This window comes from Paramecium tetraurelia (assembly GCF_000141845.1).
Source record: "Paramecium tetraurelia macronuclear, complete genome".
Lineage (NCBI taxonomy): Eukaryota > Ciliophora > Oligohymenophorea > Peniculida > Parameciidae > Paramecium > Paramecium tetraurelia.
In genome coordinates this window covers 529,771-547,688 of record NC_006058.1, presented here as the reverse complement: position 1 = coordinate 547,688, position 17,918 = coordinate 529,771, and the positions used below count along the sequence as shown (strand labels likewise).

General features: G+C 25.0%; 10 protein-coding genes across 10 annotated transcripts; 8 read left to right on the top strand and 2 right to left on the bottom strand. All coding sequences in view use genetic code 6, as the record gives it.

Annotated features, from left to right (window-relative positions):
• Nucleotides 1-73: 73 nt before the first annotated feature.
• Nucleotides 74-2,472, top strand: PTMB.247c (Transducin). The annotated part of the gene is made up of 3 exons (XM_001347036.1): nt 74-1,170; nt 1,196-2,137; nt 2,160-2,472. The coding sequence occupies 3 exons, from the start codon at nt 74-76 to the stop codon at nt 2,470-2,472; spliced, it is 2,352 nt and encodes a 783-aa protein (XP_001347072.1).
• A 405-nt stretch (nt 2,473-2,877) lies between these two features.
• Nucleotides 2,878-3,834, top strand: PTMB.246c (hypothetical protein). The annotated part of the gene is made up of 1 exon (XM_001347035.1): nt 2,878-3,834. The coding sequence occupies one exon, from the start codon at nt 2,878-2,880 to the stop codon at nt 3,832-3,834; it is 957 nt and encodes a 318-aa protein (XP_001347071.1).
• A 52-nt stretch (nt 3,835-3,886) lies between these two features.
• On the top strand, nt 3,887-4,700 carry PTMB.245c (hypothetical protein). The annotated part of the gene is made up of 2 exons (XM_001347034.1): nt 3,887-4,329; nt 4,355-4,700. The coding sequence occupies 2 exons, from the start codon at nt 3,887-3,889 to the stop codon at nt 4,698-4,700; spliced, it is 789 nt and encodes a 262-aa protein (XP_001347070.1).
• Nucleotides 4,701-5,975: 1,275 nt separating this feature from the next.
• PTMB.244c (hypothetical protein) lies at nt 5,976-7,705 on the top strand. The annotated part of the gene is made up of 4 exons (XM_001347033.1): nt 5,976-6,074; nt 6,100-6,828; nt 6,850-7,487; nt 7,510-7,705. The coding sequence occupies 4 exons, from the start codon at nt 5,976-5,978 to the stop codon at nt 7,703-7,705; spliced, it is 1,662 nt and encodes a 553-aa protein (XP_001347069.1).
• A 37-nt stretch (nt 7,706-7,742) lies between these two features.
• PTMB.243c (hypothetical protein) lies at nt 7,743-8,870 on the top strand. Its single annotated transcript, XM_001347032.1, has 1 exon — nt 7,743-8,870. One exon carries the CDS (start codon nt 7,743-7,745, stop codon nt 8,868-8,870), a length of 1,128 nt encoding a protein of 375 aa, XP_001347068.1.
• Nucleotides 8,871-8,931: 61 nt separating this feature from the next.
• On the bottom strand, nt 8,932-9,512 carry PTMB.242 (Zn-finger protein). The annotated part of the gene is made up of 2 exons (XM_001347031.1): nt 8,932-9,292; nt 9,316-9,512. 2 exons carry the CDS (start codon nt 9,510-9,512, stop codon nt 8,932-8,934), a joined length of 558 nt encoding a protein of 185 aa, XP_001347067.1.
• An 835-nt stretch (nt 9,513-10,347) lies between these two features.
• PTMB.241c (hypothetical protein) lies at nt 10,348-11,290 on the top strand. Its single annotated transcript, XM_001347030.1, has 3 exons — nt 10,348-10,543; nt 10,570-11,048; nt 11,075-11,290. 3 exons carry the CDS (start codon nt 10,348-10,350, stop codon nt 11,288-11,290), a joined length of 891 nt encoding a protein of 296 aa, XP_001347066.1.
• A 2,428-nt stretch (nt 11,291-13,718) lies between these two features.
• Nucleotides 13,719-14,330, bottom strand: PTMB.240 (hypothetical protein). Its single annotated transcript, XM_001347029.1, has 1 exon — nt 13,719-14,330. One exon carries the CDS (start codon nt 14,328-14,330, stop codon nt 13,719-13,721), a length of 612 nt encoding a protein of 203 aa, XP_001347065.1.
• An 83-nt stretch (nt 14,331-14,413) lies between these two features.
• On the top strand, nt 14,414-15,193 carry PTMB.239c (hypothetical protein). Its single annotated transcript, XM_001347028.1, has 1 exon — nt 14,414-15,193. One exon carries the CDS (start codon nt 14,414-14,416, stop codon nt 15,191-15,193), a length of 780 nt encoding a protein of 259 aa, XP_001347064.1.
• Nucleotides 15,194-15,278: 85 nt separating this feature from the next.
• On the top strand, nt 15,279-17,795 carry PTMB.238c (hypothetical protein). Its single annotated transcript, XM_001347027.1, has 2 exons — nt 15,279-17,477; nt 17,505-17,795. The coding sequence occupies 2 exons, from the start codon at nt 15,279-15,281 to the stop codon at nt 17,793-17,795; spliced, it is 2,490 nt and encodes an 829-aa protein (XP_001347063.1).
• Nucleotides 17,796-17,918: the final 123 nt, after the last annotated feature.

Genomic DNA, 17,918 nt, shown 5'->3' with positions numbered 1-17,918 from the left:
TTTTCATCTAATTTAACTTATTTTTTTTAGTGCTTTGCAAATTTCTTATTAATAATTAATTATATAATAATATATGGTTAAAATCGTATAAGCAACCAAATTGCTTAAATCAAGGCGTCTAACTAGGTTAAAACTGAGTAAACTATCATTGTAATCTAAACAAATTGTACCTAATAAAAAAGAATAAGAAACCAAATAGGTTCAAATTATAAATGAGGATTAATTTATTACGCATATAGAACCAATTAAATAGTTATTGCCTTTCTATCAAGGGGGTAAAATACAAATAACAAATAATGTGATATATACATGTTTCAATTTTTGTGTGCAATATCTTGATAAGAAAATTCAACATAATCAAGAAGAAATAGCAAATTTTTGTGTGAGCAATCTAAATGATTATATCGCAACATTTACAAAGAATTATATGCTCAGATATGTTAGATTGAATGATCATATCACCTAATTTACAATTAAGACAGATCCTCTATTTGCCATTGATATGTAATTTAGTCCAGAAGATGTCTACTTGGCTTTAGGTGGTACAAATTGCATGGTCAAAATTATAAATGTTAAAAAGAACCAACAAAGTACTGAATTCAGAGTCAGTGGAAGTGTTCTCAAATTATAATGGATTCCTATTATGAGGAAATTACAAGTGGCAATTGCCACAGATGACAGACGCATCTCATTATTTGATTTAGTAGCAAACAGAATACTGTGCGGTTTCGTTGACTTTAATAGTAGGATAACCCATATTTAGTTTAGTCAGCATATGTTGGTGTCAAGTTGCAATAAATACATTAAATTTTGGGACACAAGCGTATAAAAATTGACTGAAACCATAGAGTTTGATATTGAAATTGAGACATTCATTTATTTCAAAAATACCCTTATCATAGGTACAGAATCTGGAGATTTACATATTAAATAGCAAAACAAAAAAATTGCTATAGATTCATAATTTAATGGCTAATAAATATTGAAATTTATTAACTGCAATGAGAAATTGTATATCATAACAAGTGAATTGCATATTTATATTACTGAATTAGTATCTGGACAAATACAATAGTAAAAATTATTATTAGGATATAATGATGAAATACTAGATGTAAAGTTTATTCAAAATAACCAATTGCTTTTGGCTACAAATTCCCCATTTATGAAGTAAGATTAAATATCAATCTTTTAGGATATTAAATTTAGATAGCATGGAGGTCATTGCATGGAAGGCTCATTACAGTGTGATCATGTGTTGTGAATTTATTGATGATCTAATAGTAACAGCATCCAAAGATAATTGCGTCATTATATTCAAGTATAAGGGATTCAAACAACCTATAGAGTTACACAAATATAGTGGTCATTCTGATGATGTAATTTCAATAGATGTCAATTCCAAATATATTGCATCTGTTTCAAAAGACAAATCACTTAAGTTATGGGATTTAAAGAATTATCAATCTGAATAATCTATAAAAACTGTTGTTGCTCATGAGAAAGAGATGAATTGTGTTCGATTCTCACCAAATAATAAACTTATTGCCACATCTTCCTAAGATAGACTTATTAAATTATGGGATGAAAATTTAATGAATAAGATGACACTTAAAGGTCACAAAAGAGGAGTCTGGGATATATAGTTTTCTCCAATTGAAAAAATATTGGCTTCTGCAAGTGGAGACAATACTATTAAGCTCTGGAATCTTAGTGATGGCTCTATCATTAAATCCTTCTAAGGAGTGGCTCCTCAACTAAAAGTGTAATGGCTTGCCAGAGGATCTGAACTAATAAGTACTGATTCTATTGGTAATATTAAATTATGGAATGTCAAAAAATAAACTTGTATTAATACTTTCTCACAACATACTGGTAAAATTTATGCCTTGGATATAAAGAGAGATAATCAAGATATTTATATAGTGACTGGAGCAAATGATTCCAATCTAATTCTATGGAAAGATAAGACAGAGTAAGTGACTTAGCAATAATAACTACAATAACATGAAACTAAAATAAAGTTACAAACATTCCAAGATTTTATGAGAGATAAACTATATTTAGATGCAGCATTTATTGCATTTTAAAATAATTATATAAAGCATTTTATTTAGGCTGTTACTTAAATTTATAAGTAAATATTATATTTATTTAAGGCAAGTTGATTATGACAATGTTGTATCTATGTTATCTTAAAAAATGGTGAAAGAAGATTTATTAAAATTTTTATAATTGTTGATAACACTAAATTAAAGCAAGAAAACTTATTAGGCAGCCTAACATTTATTCTATTATTCAATAAAATTAATAAATGTAAATGAATTTAAAGATGAAAAAAGAGAGTTAGTGAAAAAATTGCTGTAATAATTGAAATATTTGACATCCAAATGTTTTGATCGATTGGAAAGTAATTATTCTTCATAGTTTCTAATTAAATTTATGATTGATAAGTCTAAAATTGTTGTTTGATTATTTATGTTTATTATAAAGTATTATTTTCAAATTTCTTTAATTCCTTTATAATAAGAAGCTACATATGAGTTAGAAAATGGTTAATACTGATTCTTTCATTTTCTCCAATTCTTGAAAAAGAATAAATAAATAATATAAGATTCTTGAACACGTAGTTCATAACATAAACATCTAAACGACTTTAAATTATATATTTATCAATAATTTTAATAACTTTAAAGAGAGTTCTTATTATGTAAGCCCGTTTGGTCTTCTATCTAATTCCAACTTTCTTTTAGAGTCAAACTGTTACCTTAAGACTAGATATTTCCTGAATTATTCGATCAGGTTTCTTTTGAATATTTTGGATTTAATAAATCTATTTTAAATTTAAAGCAAGGTCTAGAATAAATAGTTGAATTAATGGATTTTGGATTTGAGTAATCCACAATGTTATCTATATCATTATTTGGTGATTCTTAATTCTGGTTAAAATATCAATTTGAAAACTTGTCAATCTCATGTTTAGAGATATTATAAGTTTAATTCTTTTTATTTCATAATATGAATGAATTTATTTGCATTCAAAGTTTAGATAAAATAATTCACCAAAGATAACCAAAAATATAGAATTCGTATACACCTAAAAGTTTACTAACTCCAAACACTTCTTCAAAATAAAAATTAAGAGGACTAAGTCCAACAAATAAACTACACTCCACAGATAAATACTATTTATTTAAAAACGGCACTAAATGCTATTAAAATGAGATTAAAAGGGATGTATAATAGAAGAAAATGAATCCACTAACATCAAAGTAATAGATCAATAGAACTGAGATTGTAAAAGAAGATAATACATTCAGTGATAGATTACTGATAACCAGTTTTGAAAATTTTGTTAATGAAACTGATCAAAAATTATAAAAATTATGTCATTGGATGAGTAAATCACCTCACACTATTTAAAATCCACAACCTATATTAGTTGGAAACGAAGAACAAGTAGAAAGTTATGAATAGAAAATCATTAAAACTAAAAAAATTTTATAAGAAAAGAGATAATAACTAAAATTTGCTAAGTAGTAATATGAATCTAATAAAAAATTATTGGAACAATTAAAATATGAGTTAGATCAACTTAATGAAGATTAGAAAATTCTTGAAATCAGTACTAATAATAGATCTTTAAAAGATGAAATAGTTTATAATAGACAGAGTATCATCAAACACAAATAAATACTTTAAAAGGTAAATGAGTTCATCACTAAAGAGCTGAAGGAATAATTATTGAGTTAGGATTGCTAATTTGGAGAGTATGTTAATAAATTCAACAACATTTATATGTAAATGCAAATAACATTAGATAAATAAATCTGAATATATATTTTACAATTTACTATATTTATAAATAATAAGTATAAATTTTGATATGAATTGTAAGGGTTTAGAACATGATTAAAAGTCTGAAAAAGGCACAATAACTTACGATAATTATAAGGATAGACAATTTATTATTTAAACTTGGAAAAATCAGATCCTATAAAAATCCAAAGTTAGTTCTCCATAAAGTAACTTATAAACTCCAAGTAAAGAAACAAAAAAATAAATACTTCTTGGTCATAAGAAATCAATGAACCTTACATCTGAACGTTCTACTCAAATGTCAACTGAAAAAGACTTATTTAATGACAAATTCATCGTTGAACATCAAGAAAGAATGAATATTTTACAAAAGTTATAGGATATTCGACTGTAAAACGTCATGATGAAATCTAAAACTAAATCTTCAAATGACCTCTATAAAGAATTCTAATATGAATAATATAAAAAGGTTGATACTCAAAAAGTCATCTTGAATGATAAATTAAAACTGTATTCATATTATTTATATGTAAAGATGCCAAAAAGAAATTGATCAACAAAAATAGAAAATATTGAAGGATGAGATCAACTTAAAGGAGAGGGAAAAGGAATTGGAGATCTTGAAGGAACAATTATAATTCGTTAAAGATTCGGTATAATAAATAAAAAATTAAAATATAAAACAAACCAGAGAAACAACTTGTAAATTGTAAATAAATCAGATCAAAGAAAAATAGTTACTAACTTAGTTTATCTAATATATTGAATCTCTATAAGATCAATATAGCAATCACCTATTGTTATTTAAAGATTACTTATTTTAATTACGACTAAACATTGATTCCATTAGAATGGATTAAGAATTTGATAAAAATTAATGATCTAATATTATTCCACTAAAATCAATATTAAATATATCTCAAATAATTATAATTACTCTATTGTATTATAATTCCATTTTATAATAACTTTTATTAATCAAATGATTGATTTCTCATCATAATCTTTTTTTAATTTAAAGAAAAGTTCGATTTTATTTCATTTAAATGATTGTTTTACTTCAAATTTCTTATTATTTAATTGATTTCTTACTTCCTGAACACTTGAAAACTTGTTCAGGGTGTTACACATTTTTAAAGAGATTATTCTGAATTTTATTAAACAATTTTCTTTCGCTTCAATCGTATTGTAATTATATAACATTCCAAACATGATAAGTATTCATGGCACTTCTACAATGAATTGACCAACCAAATGAACCAATTCCAACGGCGTAATTTTTAAAATTGAATTTAATATATCTCTTACATATTTATCGTTTTAGGACCTTAATATTATACTTTACCATATTATAAATTTCTAACATTTTAGATATAAATCCTGATGATCATATTTTAATAATTGATTATATAAATTTTAAATAGAATTTATTATTATTGATTATACAAGATCTTATGAAAGACTATTTTTTAACTTTATTTAAGCAGTTTTGTCTAAATACTTTTGAATCTCTAAATATTCATTCATCGCACATTGTACCCCCCTATTTGTGTATCATAAGCAACACAGAAAATATCATATTATAATTAGAGAGTTTAGGGTAAATTATTAGTTGTTTTTAAAATTGAACAAGATTGAATATAGATCATTCTAGTTTTATTACTGTTGTTGTTGTTGTAAAATAATCGCTATAATAAATAAAAATTTAATTAAAAATAAAAATGTTGAAAGAACAAAAGGGATTAAATTAGCATAATCAATGAATAGAGTAATTTTGATAATCAAATAATTAGATTGGTTAAATTTAGTGTTAATAATTTATAGATACTGATTAATTAAACAGTAATCAATAGAGATTAACTACCTAAAAATCAAAAGGATTACTATAAGTTTTTGATTGATTAATAAAAAAGTATGAAAATGAGAAAGAGACTAATTTAATTTAGGCAGCTATCAATATTCAATAAATATTAGATTATAATACAGAGGTTTTTTTGAAGTTAAAGCTATAAGTTACATTGGCAATGTTATTAAGGGGAAAATTAGATTTAGAGGAAGGAACAGAATAATTATTTAAGAAATCTGATGGTATTATATTTGCATAAGATTGCTTTGTTGTTTAAATATGAATATTAAATTATATTAATATTTTTATTATGAAAGTTATTATTACTCTTAATTCTGAACAGCATGAAATTGAATTGTAGGATCCAACAATTGAAGCTTTAATTCTTGTTATCTAAGATCAATTTAATGTAACTCTTTTTAATTATCAAATAGATAGCTTTCAATTTTGAATTACTTACAACTGACAATTAGACATTGACTGAACTATAAGAAGGAATGCAAATAATAGTAGAAAAAGTCAAAAATGACAAGGCCAATTTACAAAAATTTAAATCCTTCTTTTCAATAGCAGGATCAATTATTAAATCAAAAACAATTAGTCACGGTTTCTCTATATCAACATTCAATTAAGTACAGAGATAGAAATCATTGGATTAAAAATCAGAATAAAGAATTTAGACTCCAGAACAATAAGCTTAACAAATAAATACAAATATTTAATCCATTAATGAATAAAATATTTAAAAATGCGAATTATCAGGGATCCTATAATAAGATTCAGCCATGATTTTGGATGAAAAATAATCTGATAGATTATTGTTGAATGAATTACAGGAGTAAGCAGAATAAAATCAAAAATTACATAATTCTCAAGAATAAAAGAAGAGACCAAAAAATCATTCCATTAAATAATAGTCATAAACAACCAAAGAATAAGCTTTTGCTTATGCAGAAGAATTAGCAAGTATCCCCAGACCTAATAAGAGATAACTAATTTTATAGAGAATGGAAGAGGACAAAGCAGAAAAAGAAAGAATTGCAAAATAATAATAAGAGGCAAATAGAATAATCAAGTAGATTTAAGAAAAAATGAAACAGAAGGAGTTATTACTTAAATAGAAAGAAGAAGCTTTATAGGTCACTGAATTAGAAAAGCGAAAAGTATTTATTTATACTATTAAGGCTGTTCTAGCTTAAAAAAGAGAGTTGAGTTAACCAATCAAATTAAGTGAATTGACAGAACATTAAAAGAAATATGAGGAGGAGAGGAAGATTAAAGAATTTGAAAGGGAACATCATAAGTAAGAAATAGAAACTGAAATTAAATAAAAATCCTTCAAATTTCCAAAAAGCCAAGCCCAAATAAGAGTTGAAGAAGAATAAAAGATGTAAAAATTGATACGGGAATAAGAAATGGAATAAAAGAAGTTAGCCAGATTGAAATAATTAAAGTATGCTGATGTTGCACAAGAGATATATTTTAAAGAGCATCCTGTAAAGCCTAAATAATCTCCTCCTCCAAAAGAAGATTAATCTAAACAAATCAAGGAAATTCAAGTCACTGAACAGAACCTAAGGAAAATTAAGAAATTTGTTCCTCAATAAAGACATTTTAGTCATGATTCTAAAGATTCAATTACTGATCTAAGTAACCATTAAGAAAATAGACCACCAAAACCATAAATCAAAAAGTAATAAAAGGTCCTAGAAAAAGCAGAAAAGCCTTCAGAACTTCCACCTAAACCTAAAACAACTGATTATCTCTAATAATTAAGACAGTAAAGAAAAGTATAAGTAAACATGGAAGATCAATGGGAAAAGTAATTCTATATATTATAAAAGAATAATTGAAAACAAAGGGTTAGAAAATGAATAAAAAGTTTAAAATGTTTTGAATAATGTTTAGAGATTAGAGTAAAAGGCAAAAGAAAGAGAAAAATTGGCTTTAATTAATCGAGATTTAGAAGCAGAAGAAGAAGCAAATAATTTATATATTGCCAGCATAAGAGCTAAATTAGCAATTCTGGAGAAAAATTGATTTTTTCACTATATTATAAATTTTGTTTTTAACCAAAATGATGAGTGAATTAATTCTAAAAAGAGAAACCTTCTGTCTTCAATTGAAACGAACTGAGAAAGAAAGAATATTCAAGAGTAAGAGACAAAAAATCTATCCAAAGGAACAATTGCTGGAACTCATAAAATCCAAAGATTAAGATTCAATAATTAAGTTAGTAAATGTCAGTGAAGGATCTAGCAAATAAATTAATGAACTACTTGAAATGGGTGGAATTGAATATTTTTCAGATTTGCTTAATTCTTCTGAAAAAGAATTAGCAATAATTGGTTTATCTAATTTATATTCATAAAATTCTGTGTAAGCTTCAATGAAAGATTTAATACTTTTTGAAACTATAGTAAATGAAGTGCATTTATATCAAAATATCGAGCAATTAGTCTAAAGACTTAGATTCCTCAATATAATAGCATTATATTGCACTGATTTATCGCGTTTAGAAGAAGAATAAAGAATAAAAGATAAATTATATTAAGTATTTTCTTATTACTAAAATAAATATCCACAAATTTTCAAAATTTAGGAGGAGTGTTTCAAAGGATTTTTATCATTAGCGTCTGTATAATTTGTTTAAAATGAAATTATACAATTATGTTGTGATAATTTTAATAAAGGTATTGATTAAATTATTATTCAATTGCTTTACTACACTATTGATGATAATGTAGAGTTCATTGCTATTTTGAATCGAAGCACATTCATTTAATAATGTCCTCATCATTTAAAAATAATTGATCGATAGAAGTATATTTTAAGTATTCTTTATTATTACTCTTAATATTATGTTGAAAGAATAATTAGCAATAATGAATTGGTTGAGCAAATTTAAGTCATACAGAATTCTAATAGGCATTAAAGATTGATTCTTCTATTGCATTATTAGATGTTATTGAAATGTCCGAGGGCTTTGTTTATGAAAATTTTGAAAGAATTTGATGTGATCAACAATTTGAAGTTTCTTTTAGAAACATTTAAATACGCGGAGTAAATTTTATTAGTGATTGCTCTTTTGAAATAAACAAAACAAAACCTAATTGAAGAATTAATGCCTTATTTGGAAAACTTATTTTTAAAATAAGAAGTAAATGAGAGAATTGCTCAAAAATTATAATTAATCTTAGGGTGATTATTCTTTTCTTGCTATTCAATTACTTTTCTAGATTAATTTCTAAGTGTATATTTTATTTTCATTATTAAAATACCTCATTATTTTGGTAATTAATCAAAATCAAGATCAAAGCTGATTGGTTTAGCTTCTGGATTATATTCATATTAATTGATTTCTTCTTATTCATTCTTGATTAGTTAATTAATAAAATTACATCTTGTTTGATGTCCTGTGCATTCTCTTATTTAGCTACTAATTTATTTTGCTTAATTCTTAATTTGTTTTCTTTCCTTCTCTATTGATATTACGCACTTAGAATCTTTGTCCAATATTCCTCAGCTCCTTTTCTGATTCTTTTTTCAATCTCAACTCTTGGGACACCTTGCATTCCAAAAATCTTATTCTTTATATCACTCCTGTCTCCAGCAGCATTTGGTATTCTAATATTTTAAACATAAGCTACTTCGTTAAAACTTCATGATGAGCAGATTCAACGTGATTTTTCAAAGAATCACAAGATGAAAACTTCTTAAAACACCTTTAACAAGTAAAGTGCTTAGCCTTTTAGTGCTGATGTAGATAAACTTCATTTTTGAATGTTTTATCACAGTAAAAACAAAATGGCTTTAAATATGATAAATCCCTATTTTTTCTTCCCATTTCGAATAAATATATTAATTATAGTTTTTTTAAATTAATATTCCAAACATGTTCAAATATTTAGGAATATGCCATCATAAATTAGTAATATTGATTTAATTGAAAAAAACAATATAATGAACTTCTATGCAAGATTATTATATTTTATTTTAATTTTGACATCTTAATATTTAGAGAAAGAGCAGAACAGTATATTCTAAGATTATTGTAAAATGTAAGATAGCTATATAATTATCATAATTTATAATTCTAATTGTGATTACTTATTGATAGCCTTCTAATTGAAAGGTTAAATTAGGTCAAAAAATAAACCTTAACAAAAAGCTGAAAATCCTCAACCAGATTGTTACGAATACATAAATTAACTCAATCCAAGTGATATTTACAAATCAAATATTTTAAGGATAGCAATCAGTTATAGAGAAAGATGATTAACTTATTAATTGTTGAGACTATGAAAAACATTGAAAATAAGAATAATTAAGGCTAATAATTGTTAAGATCATGATTTTAAAGACTGAAATTGAAAATATAAAAAGAAAGGAGCAAAAAATTTGACATGAATTTAAATAAAAAGAATTTAATGTGAACGATTACAAAAATAATTACGATGGCCTTCAATTAATTAATCTTAAATCAAACTACACTATTAATATATTGGATTGTTAAGCTTAAACGGAGAGAAACACAATCAATTGGCAAATTACTCTATCTTTCTCATCCCAATAAGGAATAGGTGACATATAATTATTTAAGCAAATTAATGCTTTAAATTTGGGCATATGAATGTATAGTAATTGAAAAAATTTTGATAATTAATAAATCAATTAGAAAAATGGATTACAATGATTAAAGCGTTGGGGTATGCTATTGTTGCATGTTCTTTACTTACAAACATTATATTTATTTAATGATGACTACCAATGCCATTTAAGGGTTAGTTTTAATAGCAATAGGGATTTTTGGACTTTTAGAATAATTTGAATTACTTGTATTTTAGAGACCAATAGCCTTGAGTCTATTAAGTTTAGGTATTGAAAATATTATATAGAGTTAGGTAGTTTGGTTGTATTTGGACTTATATTATAATTCATATTCTTTATCAGGCATTCAGTATATTATATTGGGAAAATAATGGTAATAGTAAATGTTTTGACCTCTTTATTTGATTTAAGTTCAGGAATAATATTGCTTTTGTCTTGTTTCATAGAATTAACTTTCATAGAATTCAATGAAACACAGCAATCTTTTAGCTCGACAAAAAGAACAATTTTGTTATTAATCTCTATAATTATAATTGTTATATCTTTATATGGATTCTGGATGACATATCTTCAATACTAAACAATTGAGCCATTATAGGAGCAACTGGAAAAAGAAACCAGAGTTGTGCCAGTAATATCATTACGCCAAGCTGTGGCTAAGAAATTCTCAAAGAATTTCATTGGGGATCTTACTCCTAATAATGGGAAAATGAATCGACAAACCAGAGGAGATTCATCATCAGAATAGTCTTAACCATTTTAAAGAATATAAGTATAAGATAGTAATATAATTTAAAGTCAAAACAATAAAATTAAGAAGAATTAAACGAGCCTTCTTCAAATCAACGAAGTGAGAAACTCATTAAAGTACCTGAAAATATGACACCATACAATGATTATTACACTACTTCAAACAACACTATAAGACTTCCTTAATAAACAGATGATATACAGACATTAAGAAAATCAAGGACTCCAAAATCTAATTATGGTAAATAATAATAACAAGGTTGATTCATAAATCTCATTTTTTATTATTTAATTTTGTCATAGTTGAATCAAGATGTTTCTGCTCTGAATGGTCACAATCATTTAGATAATTCATGATGATAATTAATTACTATAAACTGTCTTATATGATTTATGTTATAGATCATCTAATTTTTTGCTAAATCTTTAAAAAGTTAGAGGATATATTCTAGAAAATATGAAACACACTTATCAGTTGATAACCCTACAATTTGACAAAATGGTAATCGATAAAATAGGTTATTTTATAACTTAATTCATAAGTTGTTCAATGGATTCACTGACTTTCGAATGGTCCTTATTTTATTTATTATGAAAGGAATGGGATTCAGCACTCTTTCACTACCTTCTAATTAAATTGATAAATGAAAATTCATGAATTTAATCAGTTTTGTTCTAATTTAAAATATTCAAGCCATCTGCAAATCCTATTGTTTTTTAAGTAGCTGTAAGAAACAAATGAAAAATGATAATTATGGAATTAGATTTCATATGATCATTTAGAAAAACTACAAAATTTTAATTTTTAGTTTGTGTTAAAACAAAGAAAATTAAAAAAATCATCTTTATAACTAATATAACAAGACATCTTATTTTCAACTTTGTTTATGTAGATTTATAAGCATAGTTGTGTTTAATTTGAGCACAGCGTTATAAGATTTAGATTAATGGCAATGTTAAGAATGCCTTCAAATTGGATTTTGCTCAGTTTTTAATACCAAGGCTATCAAACAATCTTTCATTTATTGATATTCTCAATTAAATCTAAATTACAGAATCTAGATTACGAAATATTAACTTCTCTTAATAAATTTATTTCTAAATCAAGGAATTATAAAGTATATCAATATTAATATAAGATAAAACATAACAAAACAAAACAAAAAGCTATAATTTTTAATTTATATCAACATGCTGAATGTCCATATTTGAAGTAAGAATACTGCAATTTTGGTTAGTGTGCTTGCCATCTCTCTTCAATAACATAACATTAATACAAAGTAAAAACATTACTATAAAATTGATTATCCAAATGCAATAAATACTTCATAACCAAGGACTCATATAAAATGAAAAGTCTACAACTTCCACAATCTATAATTATGGAATCTTATTTCATTTCCATTCTAGTATTTTTAAATGTAATCTAATATCAATCAAACAAAAAACAATAATTAATTCAAAACCCTTATCATTTCATTTATTGTAATAGATCTCTTTCCAATCTATCAAATCCAAAACTTAATTTTTGATTCTCTTTTAATAATAACTCTTAAACTTGCATTGAAACCTTAGCTATAATTTCTTTTTATTTCTCTCTAAATAGACTTGCGCTTTTATTATTTTATTAAGCTTTTAGATCATCATTCTCTATACTGTTTTTTTCTTTCTTGTCTTAATTTTGTTTTTTGTATCCATGTTTCAATCTAAAATTCAATCTTAAATATGGAATATCCATGCGTTCCTCCTCCAAAGGTTCTATTTGAATTTTATACTATTTCTTGTGTCCTTAATTAATGTAAGGTTTAGAGATATTCTTTGTCGCCTTAGTTCCAATTTAGATATCTGGTAGGTTTCTTGAGTTGTTCTAGGAACGATGAAGCTTTTATAAGGCCATTCCATCTCCTAGTTTTAATAAACTACTTCGATTAGAATTATTATTCTTTGAACTTAGAATGGTTGGAACAAAATAATTTTAATGATTTATTTTCTCTAATGGTGTTTGTTTAAGAGATCTAAGTGAATAAAGTTAATTTAAGTGTAATTCTTTAGAGTAATTATCAAGCATAGGTTATTTCATAATTGTTTAAATCTATAATAATAATTTATTAATGAAATACCACTATTTCAATCACAACATTAATTATAAGTTTATACTTTTATTATGCTAATCAAAAATGAAATAAAGATTAATTATTAAATAGATATAATTTTTACTATATTATATTATGATTCCATAAGATAGTACTCATACTCTTAATTTATTAAAAACTATTTGTTAGAAAGCAATGTATGACTTATAAGGTAAGAATAAAAAAGTCGGAGTAAGTTTGCCAAAAATTAAATAAGTAAAAATATTAAATCAACATCAAACCCAAATGGGTGTGAATTACAAACAAGAAAATTAATAATTTAAAAGAAAATTAGGTTAATTTAAATTGGTTTAGCAAAATCTAAGGCCTAAAAGGCTGTCATCAATAAAATTGGATAGTAATTAGAGCAACTCCTCATAAATTGAAGGGAATGAAAGTTTGAAAATAATTAGTTACATTTCTAATAGTAATGAGATAGATAGAATGTTTGAAATATACTCTAGCTCTAGGATTAAGAATAGGAAATTTAGGTTTAATTCACTACAATTTTGAAGAAAATGCATGTATAGATATTAAAATAATGAGAAGTATAAACAAATTCATTCATTTTCAAGTTTTATATCATCTAAATCTAAATCATGTTTTAATTTATCGAATAATTTACAGAGTTTCTCGTCTCTGGATGAATTAACATGTTCAATAAGCGATTAAATATTTTTAACTAATTTTTATTGTTTGTCTCTTACACTTTGAATAGTAAAATGATTCGAAATTTTATAAATTTATGTACCTTCACTTATGTCTGTTTTGTATCTTTTAGTTGAAGGTAGAATTTTACTAGATAAAATAGGAGGATATTTTTATGGAGCTTTGATGCTTAAATGAGGTATTTAGATTGGATTCTAATTTTCAATCATATCAAGATGTATTTTATATTTCTCAATTCTTGGATTTACACAAACAGACATATTCTTTTTCTTTACATCTGGAAATTATTTGACATCTGGAGAAGGATCATTGATAACCTGAGAAACTCTTCTGAATTAATGAAGACATGATTTGTCTGAAAAGCTATGTTTGTTTGAGATTTTTTTAGAAGCATATTTCTGCAGGCGTTATTCTGATGAACTAATTTCTTTGAGTGCACTTTGGCATTAACTTTCTAATAGATTGATGGGTCTGGTCTAAATTTTTGGAAATAAAAAATTCATTATTATTTATATAGATTTTGTACTCATTTGATGGTATTTTAGTTTTAAAAATAATAATATTAATTTCATTCAGCTTTTAAAAAATGGATAACCTTTACAACGATAATTCAGAAGAAGAATATACAAGTGATGATTCGAAAATTAAAAAAAAGTAATTAGAAGTGGAGGCTGAGCTTCAGAAATTGTAGTAGATGGAACAGGAATCTTAGGAGGAGATAAATAATTTGGAAGATCAGATTAAGCAGAATGAAAACAAGAAGCTTGAAGTCACAAGAAAACTTAAAGAAAGTGTAGAAACTATGAGTTAATAAAAATAAGAAATACTAATATTGGATGCCAAAATTGCATTTATTAAAAGGAGATTAAATAATGACCCTACGATATAGGAGTAATAAGACACTTAGGAATAAATAATATAAGACTCTGTATATTTAACAACTCTGCTGCAAGAGAAGGAAAGACGCATAAGGACTCTTAAAGAGAAAATTTAAAATATACGTCCATGTGTTCAAGAGGAAAAGTAGTTGCAATAACTCCAGATAGACTTAGTGTTAAAGAAGGCTTAGTTGCAGGAGATTAAAAATTAATAGCAAGTTGGGAATCTGAATTAGTCTTACAAAAATATTCAGGCCAAGCTTAGTGAACTCAAATTGATGTAAGAAAAAAGAGAAGATATTAAATAAGAAATTTAGAGATTCAATTCTAGGATCAGAGGGGAATAAGATCAAAAGTATATGCTATTCAATCAATTGTAAATAGTGAGAAATATATATCAAAGTTATGAGAATAGAGTTGAACAATAAAAAACTATGATTAGCAATCTTTAGGAAGAGAATAGCAATGATACAATTAATCAATTTTGAGTTATCAATAAAGTTATCAACGATATAATATAAAAGCGCCAATAATTTTGAAAATTTAAAATTCAATATTATATATTTAACAATTATGTAGAAGAAAAGGTTGTCATCAATAGATAGAAACTTTATGTCATCTCTTCGGAAGTATGAAGAGCATCCTTCACAGAAGTAAATGAATGCTTAAAAAAAAGAAACACATTTATAAGAGCAATAATTATTGATTCAAGATATTCAAGCTAACATTTAGGATTTAGAAAATGGAAATTACATGAAATGTTTTACAAGTATAAATCTAATGTTTACTGATCCAAATTATTCACTTCGGAAACACATCACATTTTAATTGTTTGTGCCTGAAGAAAAAGATTTCGTTGGCTTTACAATATTGAACAAAAAAGAAATTTGGATTTTACTATTGCTCTATTTTGATATAGTGAATTAGGATAAGAATTAATATGCAAGATATCTTTGGCAAAGCATAGTTAAAAAAATGACTGAATATTTAAATTATGAACTAAGAGAAGAGGTTATAAATAAAGTCAAACTATATAGACAAAAGTCTAAAATAACAAATAATCAAAATAAATAAAATAATTAGCATACCAGTCAATATTATTTTGTAGAGGAACGTGATGAGTAGAGTAAAGAAGGCAGAGAGATCAATAATAGTTACAAAGAAATTTGTTTTGATAAATCCTATATGGCTACATTATCAGACAATTCAATTATTGAAAGAAGTTAAGTTTTAGAACAGAACATGATGATCATTCAGGATCAAATTGAATCAGCCACAAATGAGGATGTATCTATTTAAGCTCCAACTAATAGTTCAATTGATTTGAATAATGATTTTGTAGAATTAACTTATCATAATTCTAATCTGAATGATTTTTAAATACCTGATATCTCATTCTAATAGCAATCCTAAACTGAAGATCTAATCAAGAATTCTATTTTTATGGATTAAGCTAGTAACCAAGTTGAAATCTCTTTAATTGCTCAAATGGAATAATTGGGCTTTTAAGATAACTTATAATCTGAACAATTAAATAATGCACTCTTTGTCGATTTAGAAGAAGACATTCATGAAAGTTACTAAAATTTGGGGTTGGATTAAATTAGTTAGACTTCTCTTGAAAATATCAAAATTCAAGAGGCATCCATATTTTAACCTAATTTTATTGAAGAAAACAGATAAACAGAGTAACCTAAGGATAATAAAATTAACAATTTAAAGGATAAACCAATATATATTTTAGATTTTGACAAAATCAGTTTTGATTCATTTTCAAATACTGATTAATTTTGTAAGAAATCTCATTAAATGGGAGAGACTCCTCATTTCTCTATGAATCAATAGAGTATAAATTAATGGACGAAAGAAGAATAAAAGGATTAAATCTAATAAGAGGAAGAGAAACTAAATTAAGATATTGATTTCAAAGATTATGAGGAATAATTAGCACATGTTCAGGCTCAATAGATTTTGAAGGAGGATTTAGAATAATTAGAAAATGATTCAGATGAAGTTAATGATTAAGTTGAAACTAAGTAATAATAATATGATGAGAAAAATAGTTCGTCTAAAATCGAATTAAACGATATTATAAATGTTGAGTATAAATTATCATCAAGTATAATTAATTCAAAACAGAAAACCATTGATGATTATTTTAAACCCAAAAATAAGATTTCATCCATTTAATCCAAAAATTGTCATTAATTAGTTGAAGAAGAACCTATTAAAAAAGATGAATTTGATTATTCTTCGTAAAATGAAAGAAGGAGAAAAAGTAGGATAAGCAAAATAATGTAAAAATCAAATGTAAATTCTCAACTTGATTATGCATTTGAATGTGATTTATCTTCCTAATAACCTTCGAATTAATAATACATAGAATAATCACACTATCTTGAATCTTAACAAATATCAAATAATAAGAAGAGACGTTCTTCTCTTGTTGTTGATAAAAGGTATGATCAAAACTTTATGGATAAACATGGATCAGGATATAGATTTGAAATTTAAAAGGCACCTCAAAGGTTAAAAGAGAAATATTAAGTTGAAGAAATACTTGTTCCCAAAAGATCCAGCAAAAGAATTCATTATCCAGAAAGAAGCGATTTAGAAATATCTAAAATGATTATTGCTAATAACGAAATCTTGAATTATTTCACTCCTGCAGATCGATAATCTTAATAAATCTCAGAAGAAATTAATAATAGAGTTCATCCTTTAACATATTTTCACTCATTCAATAAAAATGATAAAAATCAAATAATCGTTGTAAGTTATTGAACTATTTGCTTTTAGTTATCAAACAATTAAGAACAATTTATTAATGATATTGTGGAGATCGAGATTTGTTTGGCAAACATTAACGATAATGAAAGTCACCATATTGTTAAGGTAATTTATTTTGTTAATTAGATTGTAAGTGGATAATTAAATGGTTAAATAGCAATTGCACAAATAAAAAAACAAAGCTCTGAATAAATCATATTTGAAGACTACAATTTTTACAATAAATACATTCACTTTTAATGTCAACAATCATAAGCTATTTACTTACCATTAGGCAGTTACTTAATTAATTAATGTTGATTATATTATTAATTCTAATTAGTATCATTTCTAGACACTATTAAATTATAAATTAAATATCTTAAATTTAATTAAATTTCCAAATTACATGCTCAAATTATAGTTTGTTAATATAGACATCTA